The 19,010-nt window shown below is 43.4% G+C and overlaps 1 protein-coding gene across 1 annotated transcript; it reads left to right on the forward strand.

The window, feature by feature from the left end:
* Window positions 1-580: 580 nt before the first annotated feature.
* LOC138293106 (proteoglycan 4-like) lies at window positions 581-1,753 on the forward strand. The gene has a single exon (XM_069232164.1). It carries the CDS (start codon window positions 581-583, stop codon window positions 1,751-1,753), a length of 1,173 nt encoding a protein of 390 aa, XP_069088265.1.
* Window positions 1,754-19,010: the final 17,257 nt, after the last annotated feature.

A 19,010-nucleotide genomic window follows, 5' to 3' on the forward strand; every position in this document is an offset into this window, starting at 1 on the left:
CCAGGGTCTAGGTCTCCCATGCCAATCTTGGTCTAATCATGAGACCAATATGTGTTTATGTAAGTGTTTAACTAGCCATGCTTTAAATTTCGTCCATACATCATGTACTGTCTTTGTTGGTCTGAGTCCTAGTTCCAGTCTGCTTATTTTCCTCACAGACTTGAGCCAGTCGTTGCAGCCTGGTGGAGAAGGATGCATCTACCTCTGACATATTTCTCTTCTAGGCAGGAGAATCATAAGGAAAAAAAACTTTGCCCTCATTCTGTGTGTGCGTTACAGTCTCAAAATCCATACTGAAAAAGATCAGCTACAGGCTTACCTTGACAGTATGTCCCAATATCTCTGAAAGAGTATCACTTACTTCTTCCTAAAAATTTGTAAAGCTTTGGGCGATTCATAAACATGTCAATATTGCCAGCCTTCAGCTCACCACTCCTCCCACAGCTTGAAACCACGTTTCTCGCAAACCTGCTGATCCTGCTCGGTGTCATTGAGATTCCGTGAATAGTATAAAAAGGATTCTTCTTTAATGTAGCAGCTTTAACCGAGGAATAAAGAAGTTTCAAAGCCATAAGCTAGGATGCTCGAGCACTGGCAGATGTCCTTCCCATGTAAGTGCAGGCTCTTGGTGCTTTTGCCATCTGCATTCAACAGCTCCCAGTACCCCAGAGACACCCGCTTTCAACAGCTCCCAATACCCCAGAGACACCCGCTTTCAACAGCTCCCAATACCCCAGAGGCACCCGCTTTCAACAGCTCCCAATACCCCAGAGACACCCGCTTTCAACAGCTCCCAATACCCCAGAGGCACCCGCTTTCAACAGCTCCCAGTACCCCAGAGACACCCGCTTTCAACAGCTCCCAATACCCCAGAGACACCCGCTTTCAACAGCTCCCAGTACCCCAGAGACACCCGCTTTCAACAGCTCCCAGTACCCCAGAGACACCCGCTTTCAACAGCTCCCAGTACCCCAGAGACACCCGCTTTCAACAGCTCCCAATACCCCAGAGACACCCGCTTTCAACAGCTCCCAGTACCCCAGAGACACCCGCTTTCAAAAGCTCCCAATACCCCAGAGACACCCGCTTTCAACAGCTCCCAATACCCCAGAGGCACCCGCTTTCAACAGCTCCCAATACCCCAGAGACACCCGCTTTCAACAGCTCCCAATACCCCAGAGGCACCCGCCTTCAACAGCTCCCAGTACCCCAGAGACACCCGCTTTCAACAGCTCCCAATACCCCAGAGACACCCGCTTTGAACAGCTCCCAGTACCCCAGAGACACCCGCTTTCAACAGCTCCCAGTACCCCAGAGACACCCGCTTTCAACAGCTCCCAGTACCCCAGAGACACCCGCTTTCAACAGCTCCCAATACCCCAGAGACACCCGCTTTCAACAGCTCCCAGTACCCCAGAGACACCCGCTTTCAAAAGCTCCCAATACCCCAGAGACACCCGCTTTCAACAGCTCCCAATACCCCAGAGACACCCGCTTTCAACAGCTCCCAATACCCCAGAGACACCCGCTTTCAACAGCTCCCAATACCCCAGAGACACCCGCTTTCAGCAGCTCCCAATACCCCAGAGACACCCGCTTTCAACAGCTCCCAATACCCCAGAGACACCCGCTTTCAACAGCTCCCAATACCACAGAGACACCTCTTCTATTCTTTCCTCAAACACCCACAACATCGTCAGGTAAACCTATGGATGCATGCCACCGAGATCTAAATGACAATACTTGTATCTGACAACACCGCCCAGTGTAACCTCTGTCATCGCCTCCCACTTCACTATCTATTCAGAGACCTTTCCAGCGACTGACACCAACACCTCAAACCAGCTTCTCTTAAAGGAAAGCTTAGTTTATACATTAAACAGAGCAGGGTGCCTGCTGAACCCCAGATCAGGGAAAACTGGCCAAAATAGCTTGTACCAGGAGCTTTCCTCATATTGCACCATAGTTCCAGTGCTGGCCGAAGCACTTTCAGCCACACTTTCTTGAAAAATCTTGATTCCCCAAACTTATGCAAAAAACCCTCATAATCTAATATATGTAAGAAGGCTGAGACCATCCTACCTCTACATGAATTATCTGTGCAGAAAGAAGCATTCTACTGTTTTTTAACTGAAAAGCCAGACCTTACCCCTAAAAATCCTGTAGGGCTCACCCCCCTTTCTCTACTTTCTTCCTTAGCTTTTTCCAACTAAGCAGGATACTCTTATTTGCCCCTACAAAACTGCTGATCATACCTTGTATCTTTGATACGTAGACTTTCAGAAAGGACAAAGGTATGTTGTTGAAGAGATATGTCGATTTTGGCTGCACCCCCATTTTTATCACGTTTGCGTGGCCAAAAAGTTGTCAAGGGGAGCTTCACCTGTTTGTTAAGCGTGACTTTAACCACACTTACCACCCTTTTAAGGTCAACCGTTGACAAATCTTCTAATTTATTTACAATTATTATGCTGAAATACTTTATTGAAGACTGTGCTTTACCAGAGTACTCTGGTAAATTCCATCTCATGACCTCAGTTTTCGATTTGTTTATCTGATAGCCCAAGAAGGCACCAATTCCTCCTTTTGTTTCTCCATCCTTGGGATAGTTACTACTTGATCTTTAGTATATATGACGTCGTCTGCAGATAGTGCTGTTTTATTTTTATAGTTTAAAGATTGAAATTGAATAATCCCCTCTTCCTTTCTAAAAGCCTGTGCCAGGGGTTCTATATATAAACCAAAGAGGACTGGGGAGAGGGGACATCACTGACTCATCCCTCCACTAATTCGTAACCTGTCCTTTGGAGTTGTTAACTAAAATCTGTGCCTATGGGTTCCTATACAACATTTTAACCCCTTCTGTGCCAGGGACGTAATGGTTACGTCCACCGGCACAGTGCTCCTGTGCCGCGGACGTAACTATGACGTCCTCAGCCTGGAGCTCGGAGGGAGCACTAGCTCCGTGGGCTTCCTTCCCACGCCCCCGAGGCAGGGATGTAAGGGGAAGCCCTTCCCCTTCCACCCCAACCCCCCAACCCCTCCAGAGATGTTTAATGACGTTGCGCTGACCTCACCAGAGGCCACATCCCCATTGCGCTTGAAGATCAGCATCCAGCGCAATCGGAAGAGAAACGCTCAACATTTCTCTTCCGATCATGTGATGGGGGCCTGAGAGACTTCAAAGGGAAGGAAAAGACTTTCCTTCCCTTTGAAGTCTCTTTCAGAGCTTCTGAAATGCCCACTAGACACCAGGGATTTATTTTAGCAACCGAAACTGGCATAAGGGGAGCAACCCCTTGGGCAAGGGTTGCTCCCCAGGGGGGCAATTTATTTCTAGGCCTTTTCTGCCCCCCCCGGGGCACATCAGCCTATTGTTATTAGGCCAGCCTGCCCCCGGTGGCTAGAAACCTCTAGGCGCCAGGGATCATTTTTTTTGTTTGTTTTGTTTTTTAGAGGTGTGGAATGACTCCTTAGACATGGGTCACTCCCCTACGGGGCAAATTATATTTAGGCCATTTCCGCCCCCCTTGGGGGCAGATCGGCCGATTTTTGTTAGGCCATTCGGTCCCCAAGGAGGGCAGAAACCACTAGGCACCGGGGTTTTTTTTCTGTGCCAATTTCACGCAAGGGGAGCAACCCCCTAAGCAAGGGTCGCTCCCCTGGGGGGGCAAATTTATTTTAGGCCATTTCTGCTACCCTTGGGGGCAGATCGGTATATTTCTATTAGGCCGATCTGCCCCGAAGGAGGGCAGAAACCACTAGGCACTGGGGATTTTGTTTTTGCGCCAATATCACGGATGGGGAGTGACCCCTTAGGCAAGGGTCGCTCCCCTGGGGGGCAAATTTATTTTAGGCCATTTCTGCTCCCCTTGGGGGCAGATCGGCTTATTTTATTTATTTTAGGCCATTTCTGCTCACCTTGGGGGCAGATCGGCGTATTTCTACTAGGCCGATCTGCCCCCCCAGGGGGGCAGAAACCACTAGGCACCGGGGATTCTTTTTGTGCACCAATATCACGCAAGGGGAGCGACCCATTAGGCAAGGGTCACTTCCCTGGGGTGACAAATTTATTTTAGGCCATTTCTGCCCCCATTGGGGGCAGTATCCACTTAGGCACCAGGAATTGGTGTGTGTGTATGTGTGTGTTTTCTTTAGGGGCAGCCCCTTGGGTAAGGAAATAAGCATTGGGTAAGGGTCACTGCCCATGGGGGCACATTACTGTTGGCCATATCTGCCCCCCTTGGGGGCAGATTGGTCTATTTTTGGAAGGTGTTTTTTTACAAAATAAGAGGGTAGGGATATGGCCATACCCCCACCCCAAATAAATGGGGCCAAAGTTGTTCTGCCCACCAGTGGGCAGATGGGGCAATTACCCCTGATCCACACCCTGGGGGTGGGGGGCAGAAAGTCTACTAGATGCCAGGGGATTAAAAAAAATATATAGTGGTGTGGTGGCTACCAACCAGTATGGGCCTGGTTATACCCCCACCTCCAACTGAAGGCGGTAACAGTCTTTCACCTCTCCCCGCACACTAAAACATCTTATCCCATGGCAAGCAAGAGGACGTTTGATTATTTTGGGTTTTGGTTTTACATTTGGGCCATGAGAGCATGGCTAACTCTCAAAATCGTCCCACTTGGAATGGTGAGGGCTGCACTTTATGGACTTTGGGACGCTGCCATGTAGAAAAATCCACAAGACCTAGACACATCTGAAAACTAAACATCTGGGTGATTCCAGGGTGCTGTGTTTCACATGCACCCCGCACCATTTTCTTACCCACATTGCCCTGCAAACCTCCAACTTTGCTGGAAATCACACATTTTGCCCACATTTTTGTGATGGGACCTTCTGGAATCTGCAGGAATCCACAAAATTCCTACCACCCAGCATTGTCTCATCTATACCGATAAAAATTCTGCTGCACTTGTCAGCCTAAAAATGTATTTTTTCCAAACTGCCCTTTTGGACCCGCTTTGGTTCCCCCTCAATTTCAACATGTTTTTTGTCTCTTTCCTGTCACAAGCACTTGGCCTACTTACACAAATGAGGTATATTTTTTACCGGGAGACTGAGGGGAAAGTTGAGTGGTATGAAATTTGTCCCGGTGTGGTGATCCCACACAGAAATGTGATTAAAATGTGATTTTTTTAGCCAAATTTGAGATTTGCTGAGGATTCTGGGTAAGAAAACAATGTGGGATCCACGCAAGTCACATCTCCCTGGACTCCCTTGGGTGTCTATTTTTCAGAAATGTCTGGGTATGGTAGGTTTCCCTAGATGGCTGCTGAGCCCAGGACCAAAAACGCAGGTGCACCCCACCCGCAAAAACAGGTAGTTTTGTATTTGATAATTTTGATGTGTCCAGATAGTGTTTTGGGGCATTTCCTTTCGCGGGCAGTAGGCCTACCCACAAAAGTGAGGTACCATTTTTATCGGGAGACTTGGGGGAACACTGGGTTGAAGGAAATTTGTGGCTCCTCTCAGATTCCAGAACTTTCTGTCACCTAAATGAGAGGAAAAAGTGTTTTTGTGGCCAAATTTTTAGGTTTGCAAAGGATTCTGGGTAACAGAACCTGGTCAGAGCCCCACAAGTCACACCATCTTGGATTCCCCTAGGTGTCTAGTTTTCAAAAATGCAAAGGTTTGCTAGGTTTCCCTAGTTGCCGGCTGAGCTAGAGGGCAAAATCCACAGCTAGGTACTTTGCAAAAAACAACTATGTTTTCTTAGGGAAAATGTGATGTGTCCACGCTGTGTTTTGGGGCATTTCCTGTCGCGGGCGCTAGGCCTTCCCCCACAAGTGAGGTACCATTTGTATCGGGAGACTTGGGGAAATGCTGGGTGGAAGGGAATTTGAGGCTTCTCTCTGATTCTAGAACTTTCTGTCACCGAAATGAGAGGAAAAAGTGTTTTTGTGGTCAAATTTTGAGGTTTGCAAAGGATTCTGGGTAACAGAACTTGGTCAGAGTCCCACAAGTCACCCCATCCTGGATTCCCCTAGGTGTCTACTTTTAAAAACTGGGCAGGTTTGCTAGGTTTCCCTAGGTGCCGGCTGAGCTAGAGGGCAAAATCCACAGCTAGGCATTTTGCAAAAAACAGCTCTGTTTTCTTTGTGAAAATGTGATGTGTCCACGTTGTGTTTTGGGGCCTTTCCTGCCGCGGGCGCTAGGCTTACCCCCACAAGTGAGGTACCATTTGTATCGGGAGACTTGGGGAAATGCTGGGTGGAAGGGAATTTGAGGCTTCTCTCTGATTCCAGAACTTTCTGTCACCGAAATGAGAGGAAAAAGTGTTTTTGTGGTCAAATTTTGAGGTTTGCAAAGGATTCTGGGTAACAGAACCTGGTCAGAACCCCACAAGTCACCTCATCTTGGATTCCCCTAGGTGTCTACTTTTCAAAACTGCACAGGTTTGCTAGGTTTCCCTAGTTGCCGGCTGAGCTAGAGGGCAAAATCCACAGATAGGCACTTTGCAAAAAACAGCTCTGTTTTCTTTGTGAAAATGTGATGTGTCCATGTTGTGTTTTGGGGCATTTCCTGTCGTGGTCGCTAGGCATACCCCCACAAGTGAGGTACCGTTTTTATCGGGAGACTTAGGAGAACGCTGGGTAGAAGGAAATTTGTGGCTTCTATCAGATTCCAGAACTTTCTGTCACCGAAATGGTAGGAAAAAGTTTTTTTTTTTTTGGCCAAATTTTGAGGTTTACAAAGGATTCTGGGTAACAGAACCTGGTCAGAGCCCCACAAGTCACACCATCTTGGATTCCCCTAGGTGTCTTGTTTTAAAAAATGTGCTAGAGGCCAAAATCTGCAGCTATGCACTTTGCAAAGAACATGTCAGATTTCAATGTAAAAAATGTGATGTGTCCATTTTGTGTTTCTAGTCGCGAGCATTAGGCCTACACATGCAAGTGAGGTACCATTTTTATCGGGAGACTTACGGAAACACAAAATAGCAAAACAAGTGTTACTGCCCCTTGTCTTTCTCTACATTTTTTCCTTCCAAATGGAACACAGTGTGTAAAAAAGACGTCTATTTGAGAAATGCCCTGTAATTCACATGCTAGTTTGGGCACCCTGGAATTCAGAGATGTGCAAATAACCACTGCTTCTCAACACCTTATCTTGTGGCCATTTTGGAAATACAAAGGTTTTCTTGATACCTATTTTACACTTTTTATATTTCAGCATACCCAGTATAAAATAAAAACTCATTTCAAGGTGCAGCTCATTTATTGGCTCTGGGCACCTACGGTTCTTGATTAACCTACAAGCCCTAAATATCCCTGCTACCAGAAGAGTCCAGCAGACGTAACAGTATATTGCTTTTAAAAATCTGACATCGTAGGAAAAAGTTACAGAGTAAAATGTGGAGAAAAATGGCTGTTTTTTTACCTCAATTTCAATATTCTTTTATTTCAGCTGTTATTTTCTGTAGGAAACACTTGTAGGATCTACACAAATGACCCCTTGCTGAATTCAGAATTTTGTCTACTTTCAGAAATGTTTAGCTTTCTGGGATCCAGAATTAGTTTCTCACCCATCTGTCACTAACTGGAAGGAAGCTGAAAGCAGACAAAATAGTAAAAATGGGATATGTCCCAGTAAAATGTCAAAATTGTGTTGAAAAATTGGGTTTTCTAATTTAACTCTGCCTGCTCCTGAAAGCTGGGAAGATGGTGATTTTACCACCGCAAACCCTTTGTTGATACCATTTTCAGCAAAAAAACCACCAGCCTTCTTCTGCAGCCCTTTTTTCCTATTTTTTTTTTTTTAAAAACTAAATTTTTGCTGTACTTTGGCTAATTGATTGGTCTCCTTCAGGGGAAGTTTACTAATATAATTCCTTTCCCTATCAGTTCTTACTTTCTGAGTGTGCATCTGGCCACGCATCTCTCTATCGCTGTTGGTTGTTAAATGAAACGTCTGCCACCTAGCTCTTTCCCTCCCCTCAATCAATTTCTTCAGGACGTCTTGTTTCTTAACCAACTCGTAACATATATTTTGAAACTCCACCATGGAGTTCGCCTTTAACATAGGTTTCTCTACCTTCCCAATATCTTCTTCTCTTTTTGTTACTTCTTCTCACAACTTTCTGAATTTAACAGACCTATGTTACACAAAATCCCTTGCATATATGCGTTAAAGGCATCCCACACCATAACAGGCACAGCAGTGCCATCATTCCCCTTTAAAAAACATAGTGTACTGTCTAAGTTTTAGCACGATCCCTTGATCTGTTTACAGTGCTCTATCCACTGTCCATCTCCCCTCCAATATGGCCCCTGATAGTTGCGTATTTGCGTAGTTGCAGAAAATCTGAATGATCAGAGCAGTGAGCTGAGATGTGGGTGACATTGATGGCATTGCTTATCAGGATATTATCTGAGGCAGGGAAATTCCACAATGACCACCCATAATGTATCCAGTCGCCCTGTATCATCTTAGTTTGGCCCATAAAACCCCACACAAGTAAACTGATGTGCATCACACTTGAGTGTTGCAACAACCCATCTACCCGATATGTCTGTCCTTTATTTTAACAGATCTAATGCTGCGTTCTTCCTTACTATGAGTGCGACGCCCTTTAAACAGTTTGACTGATCCGTGCATACCATATGCTGTATTCACCTTTGCCTTCCGAACAAGAGCTTACTCTCCCCTAAGGTAAGATGTGTCTCCGGTAATATACAAATTTGTGTAGTACTATTTTGGAGGTATTGCAAGATTAAACTCTGCTTCCGCTTTGTCCTCAACCCATTAACATTCCAAGTTAATTACTGGATCTGCTTCATCCTATCTCAAAGAATATGGTCAACACACCATTTAAACAGACCGCCATATGCGGAGTCTATTACCTAATCCGCAGTGCAAGTAGGCAAACCACAAGGCTAGCTTTATTAATTTTGCAATCATAAAAAATGAGGACCATATTTTTTTGTCTTTTCTCCCAACTGCTCCCCACCCAGTGCACCCTATGCATCCTATACACCCCATCCCCTGAGAAACCCACCCTACACTAAATGGCATTTGCAGTTTGCCGATATGGATCTTAGCAAAATAAAGGGACTTCATGTAGCACATTGTCTAACTGTGAGGACCTTCAAACGTCTTCCTAGTTTTAGCTGCCTTTCTGACACGTTGCATGCATTTGATTTATCAGCTCACTAGTCTGACATACTGTCCTTTTTGTATGTACCTCGTTGTTCCGCATTACTTTTAACATAGCAGGGAATCTCACTTGTACCTTAGCCCCAAATTTCACCATCTCCTCCATTCTTTGGCCCAACTCCTACTGTCTCCACTCTGTTACTCTGCTTATATCTGATCTAACGCTGCACATGTTCTCCCCCACAATCAACGTTCTAGACTTCATTGCAAGTCCTAATATCTGCACACCAAAAAATTCAGCAACATTTTTCTGGGTCTCCTCCACCCTTCCTTCAATTTAAAGGTGTCTCTATGCATGTGTTGGATCTCTCGCTCTCCAAGCCTAGATCTATCTTACTGCTTAGGATCTTCTCTCTACAAAATTGAATAACAAAATCCCTCAAGTCCTCTCCCTCTAATTCATCTGGAACATTCAATATTTTCAAAATATTTCGATGTGGGTGGTTCTCCAATCTCTTAAAGTCCTCCAATAAGCTCTGATTTTGCCTTTTTAGTGTTTGTATCTAGGAAGTACCGGCTGTAAGTTCTTTGCTCATCTCACCTACTTTCACCTCTAAAGCAGTTGTCTGCTGCACTAGCTTATCCAACTACACTTCTAGTGTGTGGCATATACTTTGAATCTCCTTCTGATTATTTTCAGAGGTCTCAATCCTTTTATGAATCTTTGTTCGCAACCCTATTATTAGGGTCTCAAAGTTGTTTACGTTCTCATTCTCCCTCATGTCCGTGGATGCTTTGGGGCCTGATGTATCCCTCCCAATCACCTTTGCCATCCTTGTTTGTGGCTCCTCTACCCTCATATACCAGAATACTCAAGGCAACAAATCTATTCTGTGTTTAAACCCCTTGTACGGCATACTGGCTTTCCTGGTCACCCATTTGATTATCGCTGGAGTCCCACATAATTTGGTTCACTTTAAACCCAGACCGACTGGCAGTGTGTTTGCTTGTTGTCTTACTGCAGATTGTTGGTCTTGCTCAGGGACGTTCTCAGTAGACTTTATACACGATATACCTTGGTCTGGAGGAGCTGCATTTTTTTTACACATAACTCTAAAGAAGGAGTTAAGGGAGGATGTTTGTTTACCTGTCAAATTCTGGCTCCTCACCTTCTTACCCCACCGCTGTCTGACACGGGGGAAGGGATGCCAACGTATCAGCTGAAGAATATGAGTTGGGCCGAGGTATGGATCCGGGCTTAAGATGTGTCTGTAGCAAGTTACCCTCAAGGGGTGCTAAGGAGGCCTGAGAATGTGTAAATATCTTTCCTTGTTTAGCCCCTACTACTTGTTCTGTTCTGCTATGGGTCCTTAGGGAGTACCTAACGTGAATGTAGGAGACCTACCTCCTCTGTCTCTGCAGGCTCTTTCCACACAGCAGACATCCCTTAGAAGCTTCTGTTCCCCCTCACTCCTGTTTAATGGGGCTCTTGTTATATCTAGAGGGAGCAACCAGGTTCCAGGCAAACCGGGATCACCGTGGTCTGAGGCATTAACAACATGAGCAATTCCAGAACCTCATTTATCGCTATTCAGCGCTACACCCGGCATAAGGCAAACACAAAATCCTTTGGATATTTGAGTTTAGCAAAGTCCCAGCTCTGTGGTGATTCGGCCCACCTCTCCATCTCCACATCGAACTCATGCTGCTCCACGAACAGTCTACCGAGCAGGCGCACTTTATGTCCTGATCATCGGGTCATAACAATGCAAGTCCCTAGCAGCGCAACCCGAAACAACACCATAACAAAAGCAGAATCCATCCTTAAATGACTATCTCCGTTGCTGCAATCTGCAACTGTGCACTTAGCCACCTGCTGTGTTCTCCCATCATCCAAAAGTTATATGATGTTGATTAACTGTATGAAGCGGTAACTGCATCTTCACTGATACATCCTGTTGGATCCTAACATACACATCTATAAATAATTAGCTGGAATGTGCCTTCTCAAATATCTGTATAATTTAAAAGAAAAGTAGGCCTGTAAAATGGGCAGTGCGTATGGTTCTTTCATTAGCTATAGATTGCAAAATCAATTGAAGAGGCAGTCTGGTGTTGGAGATGTTCATGCTTTATGACCTATACAACTTTTGTAATAATAATAATACAAAATTCTTGTGAGATTATTGACATGTAGGTTCTGAGAAACAAATCTGGGTCAACACAACAGTGTGTTAAATACATCTGACTAATGAAGAAATCCTTGCTGAATTACTTTTGTGGTATATGAGTAATCATTTGGTATACCTAATTCTCTGAATACATTTCTCATAAGACAATTGTTTCAACTTAGTAGACACAAAAAGTGGCTTAAAGCTGCTTTGTAAATAGAGAGCAGGGCATTGCGCCACCGGAACAATGCCTTGTAAATGAGGCCCTTAGTGTTCTATAATCGCACCTATGTGTTTAGTCTTTACAAGGAGCCTAATGTGGGAAATTCACATAAGGAGTCACTAGTGCTCCAAAGACACTCTGCTCTTCATGGAAGCTAACTTCCTCCAACATATCCTAAACTTGAAAGTCTGCCTTCGGAAACGTTAAGAGTGAATGGCATTAACATTTTCTCAAACCCAATGCTAGGAAAACCAAATTCATTTTCTGGCGAAACCAAGAATTCACCTTCAACAAGGAATGTCCAAATGCATTAAAATCAGTTGGTTTTAATCCCATTCAATCCAATGAAATACAGTACCTTAGGTTCTGGATTGATCACTCCCTATTTGCCCTCAAAGTTCAATCACACTGTGAAATCTGCTAAAACAGTGGTTCCCAACCTGTGGTCCAGGGACCCCTCCTCAGGGCGTCCACAATTGCTTAGAAAATTAAATATTATTAATAGCCTAAGGTCCCCAGCTTTTAGCAATGACTCAGTTGGGTGTCTCCAGATTCCAATATTGATTCAGTGGGGGTCCCCAGGTTCCAGTAATGATAAAGTCAAGTCCACAGAAGTCAAAAGGTTGGGAACCCATGTGCTAGCGTGACACTATTTGCAAACCCTTCTTGATGGCAGCTGACATATGTCTAGTCATACAAACCATGCTTTTTTAGTTTTTTTCCAAAATCATCAACAATGTACTTTGTGTTGCTTCTCATCGCAATACTGTTGTCTGAAACTGGAACATTTGACCACTTCACTATTAAGAGAACTACATGTGTTCCCTATAGAATCCATAATCGAATTCAAACAGGCCATTGACTCCACCCAGGAGATCAGTTGGTCTCTGTGAAGTGAGTTACCAAGTCCTAATTCTTACGTCTCATAGATATCCTGTATTATGGCTTCACTGTTGTCTGGAACTATAAAATATGACCACCTCAGTAATAAGAGAACTGCACCTCAGTAAAACGAGAATTAAATTCAAATTGTCCATCAACCGCATCCAAAAGATGACCTTAAAAATGTCAGGAGGAACCAGACAGCTGAGAAGCAAAGGCAAACATCTAAAGCCAGCTCCCAATCCTTCACTGGAGAAGCACCATCTCTCTGGAACTCACTCCCAGCCAAAATGAGACATCCTAACACTTTGCAAAAACTGAAACTCTTTATTTTCAAACAACATCCAAATCAGGAACCAATATCTAGATCTTACACTGACATCTTTTTTTGCTCCTTTCTGTCCCACTTTTATTCTCGGTACATCTTCCACTTTGATCTCTCTCTCCCTTTCAGATCTCCTCTTACTTCAATTACCTCCTTCCTCCATCTCTTGATCTGCCTTACTCATATGATGCTCTCAGTTTGTTACGGATTGGCCCATCGTTTTTACTGCTATATTCGTGAAATGTTAAATTTCCATCTACCTCGCTGTGCTTACTGCAGACTGCTATTGGAATGTAAATCGAGGTTTCCATTTCCATAGCTCTGTTTCACTTTAGAGAGCGCAAAACCACACGATTGACAGCGCCATAGGAAAATGCAAAACAAATAAATAAATCCCAGTTTGTGTTAAAGTCATAAATAGCATTTGAAACCTATCAAAACGTTTTACTTGTTTTATTGTTTAGTGCATTGCAATATTGCCGCAACCTCGGGCTTTGGCCTTATTCTACAAAAGATCCTGATTGTGGATGCAAGGACAACTGCATATGGACACCTTTCAAAGCACCCGGACTACTCTATAAATATATCCATCGGATATCACCAAACTGGAAATATTCATGAAACAACACATTTTAACTTTTTCGAAATCAATAGTCACCAATGGGGGCCACAGAACTGTACTTTAATTAATTTTGTAAACTGCTAAACGATTATTTATTCTTTACTAATTTTTCCGTGCAGAAGAGGCTGTACCACAGTATCGGGCCTTTGAGTCTTACATTTAGGTAAAATGTCAGGATCTATTCACATAGCCAAGAATTTATTCTGGCTAAGAGTCATATACATTTTAAGGTCAATATTTATCTTAAAATGAGGATTCTGGGCATTGACGAAGGTGAAAGGCGGGTGTGCAGCAAGGTTATAACTTGCGGGTCTTTTAGGGTTACAGAATTTAACTCAGGTCGGGGATTGGACGCTGTGTTACATTTGTGAAGTGTGCCTGAGCGGAAGCAGTTACCACAACATTTTACAGTATTAGGGATGCGGCAGTAGCTCTTTATGAACAATCATGCTTGAAAAAGATGTGATTGTCTATGAATTGAAAATTAATCTTGTGTATGGCGTGTTTCATTGTATATTTTATTCAGTGCTTAATTTGTAAATAAAATCGTGCCGGTGCCCAAAGCTCTCTTCTGAAACCCGCGGCTGCTGCATTTAAATGTGCGAGCACTAAGTCCCTGATTTATACTTTTTGATGCTAAACTGCGTTATCAAAAATTATGCCACCGGCTAGCGCTATTCCAAGACGCCGGCAGGGCGCCTTATTTATGGAATGGCGCAATCCGGCGCAAAAGGTGGGCTAACGTGATGGAGAATGATGTTAGCCGGGTCGGGTGGCGGTATGGGAGAAGGGGGTTTTGCACCAAAAAATTGTGTTAGGCTGGTTAGAGTAAAAAAAGATAACTCTAACCAGCCTAGCGTCATTTCTTGACGCTAAACCTACCATACCACATGACTCCTATCAAAAAAGACAGGAGTCATGCCCACTACCCCAATGGCCAGCACAGGGGACAAGGATCCACTGGACATGGTCAGTGCTCCCAGTGCCATATGTCGGGGCCCATTTCAGGGCCCCCAATGGCATTTAAAAAAATAAATAAAAATACTTACCTCTGCTTACCTGGGATGGGGTCCCCCATCCACCGCTGTCCTTCCGGTGGGGTTGTCCTTTGGGTCTGGGGAGGGCACCTGTGGACTTATTCCATGCTGTCCCACCATAGAAATAGGCCCACAGGTCCCCTAATGGCTGCCCTGACCCAGGCGTTAAATAATGATGATAAGCAAGTTTAGCACCATTTTTTAGACCTGCCTCCCTCCAGTGCACCATTTTTGCACCGGAGGATAAATAAGACACATTGACCTTAGAGTAATTTTTTGCCCTGGACCACCTACCTTGCATCTCATTCACGCAGGCTGGTGTTCCACAGGCAAAAAATTACTTTAACTCCAATATTTTGACGCTAGACGTGTCAAAATATAAATATAGAGTTAAGTTTGCGCTGAAACAGCGTAAAAAAATGCTGCTATTTCAGTGCAAACAGAGTATAAATATGCCCCTAAATGTCCAACTCAGGTCACATTTACAGCCACCTCCTGCCTTTTAGCATGCTCCTGCAGCTTTCTGCTTTCTTCCTCTGTGAAGCGTATTGTTTTTCTCTTCCTCCGTCTTTCCCATATGTGTCTTTCGCTCGCAGAAAATGCCCGGAGCAGAAAAATGAGTGCCGGCGCCATCCGTGTATTTGGGAACATCAGTGTTTTTTTGGCCGAATAGTTAGCTCCATCTATAGGTTGAAGAACAAGGGAACGGGTTAAGTCCCGAGTGGGACACCACATAAAACACCAATTTTTTGAGGAAGCAGATTCTATGTGTACAAACAGTTTTCAGACAGAAATAGGAGCACAACCAACATTAGTTGGTCAGAAAACATCAAGAAACATTGTTTACCATCATCAGTGGTTGATATAATGAGTAGAACACCATTTACTACCAGGATGATGGACAGGGATGGCTCTTCCACTAGAGCAGAGGAGCGTCACCCCCTCCAACTGCAGCAGCTCAAAACCATGAACGATAATAAACTATGGTGACGTGCACAGCACTCCCCCTCACTACGCATGCATGTTTGGCCCGGCCGTCTCGGGCCAGCCAAACACACATGAGCACAGTTGCTGGGCTGGAGAGAGCATGCACAGTCTCTCAGTCTGCCTGGGAGAACTCTGAGTAGCGTCAGGATTGGCCGCAGGGAAGGCTGGAAGCCTGTACCTGCAGCAAGAAGACGGAGGAGCAGAGTGGAGAGACAGCGAGGGAGTAAGTGTTTTTTTTTTTCTAAACTAATGTAATTTTTATCCCACCCGCCCCTTCTGCACCCTGCGAACTGCCACTGATGATGGATTGTTCTACTGAATATTAACACCAACAATAGCATGGCATACAAATATCAAGGACTGAATGTTGAATGACAAAATATCAAAAGGTAAGCGCATTTAGGGGTGTATTGAAGTACTGTTCCCAACTCCACATCTACATACCTTGTAGATATATGTGGATGTAGATGTAGAAAATCTAGACTTATCTGTCAATATTTTATTTTTAATATCCCATCCTCAATAGTCTGTCTAATGAATATTGTTGATTCAATATTTAGGGGGCACACCAGAAGGTGACAATCTCTGTATAGTTGGGACAAAACCCTAATTGATAGGATGGGGGACGGGGTGAGATCAAGTGCCTCATGAAGCTTGTTTTTTGTTTTTGAGACGTTTCTGAGGATATGAAGGCATGTGAATGGTAATTGGCAACCTCGTCTGGCATGGGATTCTGTTTTCTGAAGAAGAGGTGGGCTTGACCTTCAATTGAACACACACAAGAAATATAAAGCACTATTTTATTTTAAGTCAAACTAATACAAAACATATGACATTGAAATAATTGTAAAAAAAAAAAGTTAATGTTGTAAACATAGACATCAATATATAAATTCCCTTCACTAACAAAGTATTTAAATATTTGCTTTGTGAGGATTGCACAACCTTTGTCGCGTAACTGAACGTTGGAGACAAAAAACCCAGAGTTGCCACCAAGGCCAGTTTATATTTATGGGAAGCCAGGAAGTTCTCAGTCTGCAGCCTTAGTAGAAAGGCAGTAAGTTCCATGGAAGTCAAAATGTAATATGAGAGAAAACTCATGAGATTTTTTTCACCATTTGGCAGTTTCTTTATGCTATTATTAAAACACTATCAACATACAAATACATGAGTATGGAAACTTAAAAGACACGATCACAATTTGTGATGGATACCAAACATGGTGTCAAACTATAACATTCATACATACCTAGAATTAATAAACAGTTGTGATTAGGAAACAGATTTTAAGGCACTTTTACCTTGAAGAAATGATGGGAGTAATAATATGGGTGTCATCACCTATAAAGAATGATCATCAAGTGGAGGAATGGTAACACACTTGTACTTTTCTTCTATTTCCTCATGAGGAAAATATGTTTTCCCATCAAAAACCACTACTTTCATCCTTTGGGGATCTCCAGGTTTTACCAGCCCATAAATCCACTTACTCTTGCCTGAGACAAATGTAAATTTCTATGTTTATATGGTGAGAAGGTACATGAAAACTGTTTGTGAATATTCACAACTTCAAATTTATTTGCATATTCCCCAGCTTTTTCAGACAGACACACCCAGGTACGCCCACAAATCATTTCTGCTAGACTCTGCAGCATCTCCCTCGCGCAGAGGTCTCTCATGCCAACTTAATGTTATGATGTGGAGTGAAACTTTGAGGAACAAGTGTTTGGAGGCAGCTGGAGAAACAATGTTAGGTCACGGGCGTGCCGCTAAAGGATTATTTATTATAGAACACTTCTCTTATCATTCCTTCATCTGAAGCACCATTACAGATTCAGGGCATGATTTAGAGTTTGGTGGATGGGCTACCTCATCACATACTTGACGGATATCCCATCTGCTGCATTACAATTTCCATAGGCTATAATGGGATCGTAATGCGGCGGACGGGATATCTGTCACCTTTGTGACGGAGGAACAACCTCCGCCAAACTCTAAATCTGGCTCTTAGTAATGAGCTGGTATCACGTTCATGGCAGCACCCTCTTCTGGCCACAATCAGCAATTAAATTCCACACTGTAGTTAACACAGCACCACCTGCTGAAATACAAGAATCATTGTTTACCCATCATTATTTACATTATCTGGACATTGCATATTTATGTTTGAGCCCAAACGAAGAGTGTTTTATTTTTTTCTGTATTTTACCTTTTCCTTCTAAAATTGCTCTTTTTGCTGGTGTCAGGGCCTCTCCTTTGGTCCTTCGGGAGACTGGACATCCAGACATTGTATGGGTTATTTTGGCCAAGAACATTCAATACAATCTTGGAGCTAAAAATGGTCACAGATATATACCTGAAGGGAAATAAAACTTTTGTACTTTATTCACGATGTTGAAGGGCAAAATATTTTCAACAGTCTGGCACCTGGAGGCAATGGTGACTTTATGGGTGAAGAACTGGATAAATTTCAAATTAAAACCTGTTCATGCTTGTGGCCGTAACCTTCTGCTGTGTGTAAATGCGCTCAGCACCATTTGTGTTACCAAAGTCCCACACAATCCAAGAACAAAAAGGTAGTCTAAACATAATTCCCATTGATTCTCTGTGAAAAAAACCCAATCATTTCACTTGCAAACTACGAACGTAACTGGAAAAACAAAGTCTTATTACGTTCGGATGTTACATTTGAAGGCTAGAAAAATAAAAATAACCAAATGTTAAATCAATCCTAAGAGAATGCAAATGCTTATGTTGATAAAAATCAACTGAATCCTTTTACCTTCACTGAACTGTCTAGTAATAGCAGTCCATTGTACCCTCGCATACCGGCAGGTAGAAAGTCAGCTCGCGAGCCATGTTGTATATAAATGGATGTAGGGCGGCACACAGAGTGTGCTGCAACCAGTTAGTCAACAATGGTGGTCATGTTGCATGGAAGTAAAGATGTGTACTAATTTGAGCAGACCCCTTGTTCAATCATTAGAACCATTAGTTTGTGTTGATGTGGAAAAATATTAATCACCTATGGGTAACTCAATTTAAAACAGACTGTCTAACTACCTGTGCACACAGCTCTGACTTAAACACTTAAGGGCAACAAAGATCAGTTGATTACAACTAGAGCGTCAACAGTGGCTGCCATTATGGATGAGTATAAAGGAGTATAAAGAACTCATTAGAATGACTTAGGGCCTGATTACAACTTTGGAGGAGGTGTTAATCCGTCCCAAATGTGACAGATATACCACCAGCCGTATTACGAGTTCCATAGGATATAATGGACTCGTAGTACGGCTGGTGGTATATCTGTCACTTTACCGTCACTTTTGGGACGGATTAACACCTCCTCCAAAGTTGTAATCAGGCCCTTTATCTCTATTATCTAATGGCACAAAACACTCATTGGGACAGTTAAGGACATATTTGTATTTCATGAACTTCAAGGGTAACAAGCAAATTGGACTATTGTTTGACATTGATGCATTGTGAGATCAACATGTAATTATGGTGGCCAACTATCCATTGCTTAACATTAAATTAGATTAAAACATCAAACAATTCTTAAGATATATACTCACGGATGTGACGCTACCTTATGAAGTCAGTTATTCATCCGTAATCACTGTTTTCTTCAGGCACTCCTAT

Source organism: Pleurodeles waltl, chromosome 1_1 (assembly GCF_031143425.1).
Source record: "Pleurodeles waltl isolate 20211129_DDA chromosome 1_1, aPleWal1.hap1.20221129, whole genome shotgun sequence".
NCBI classification, from domain to species: Eukaryota; Metazoa; Chordata; class Amphibia; order Caudata; family Salamandridae; genus Pleurodeles; species Pleurodeles waltl.

Bases quoted from the DNA above. Each gene is read 5' to 3' on its own strand.
- LOC138293106 (XM_069232164.1), top strand. From the start codon at position 581: ATGCTCGAGCACTGGCAGATGTCCTTCCCATGTAAGTGCAGGCTCTTG.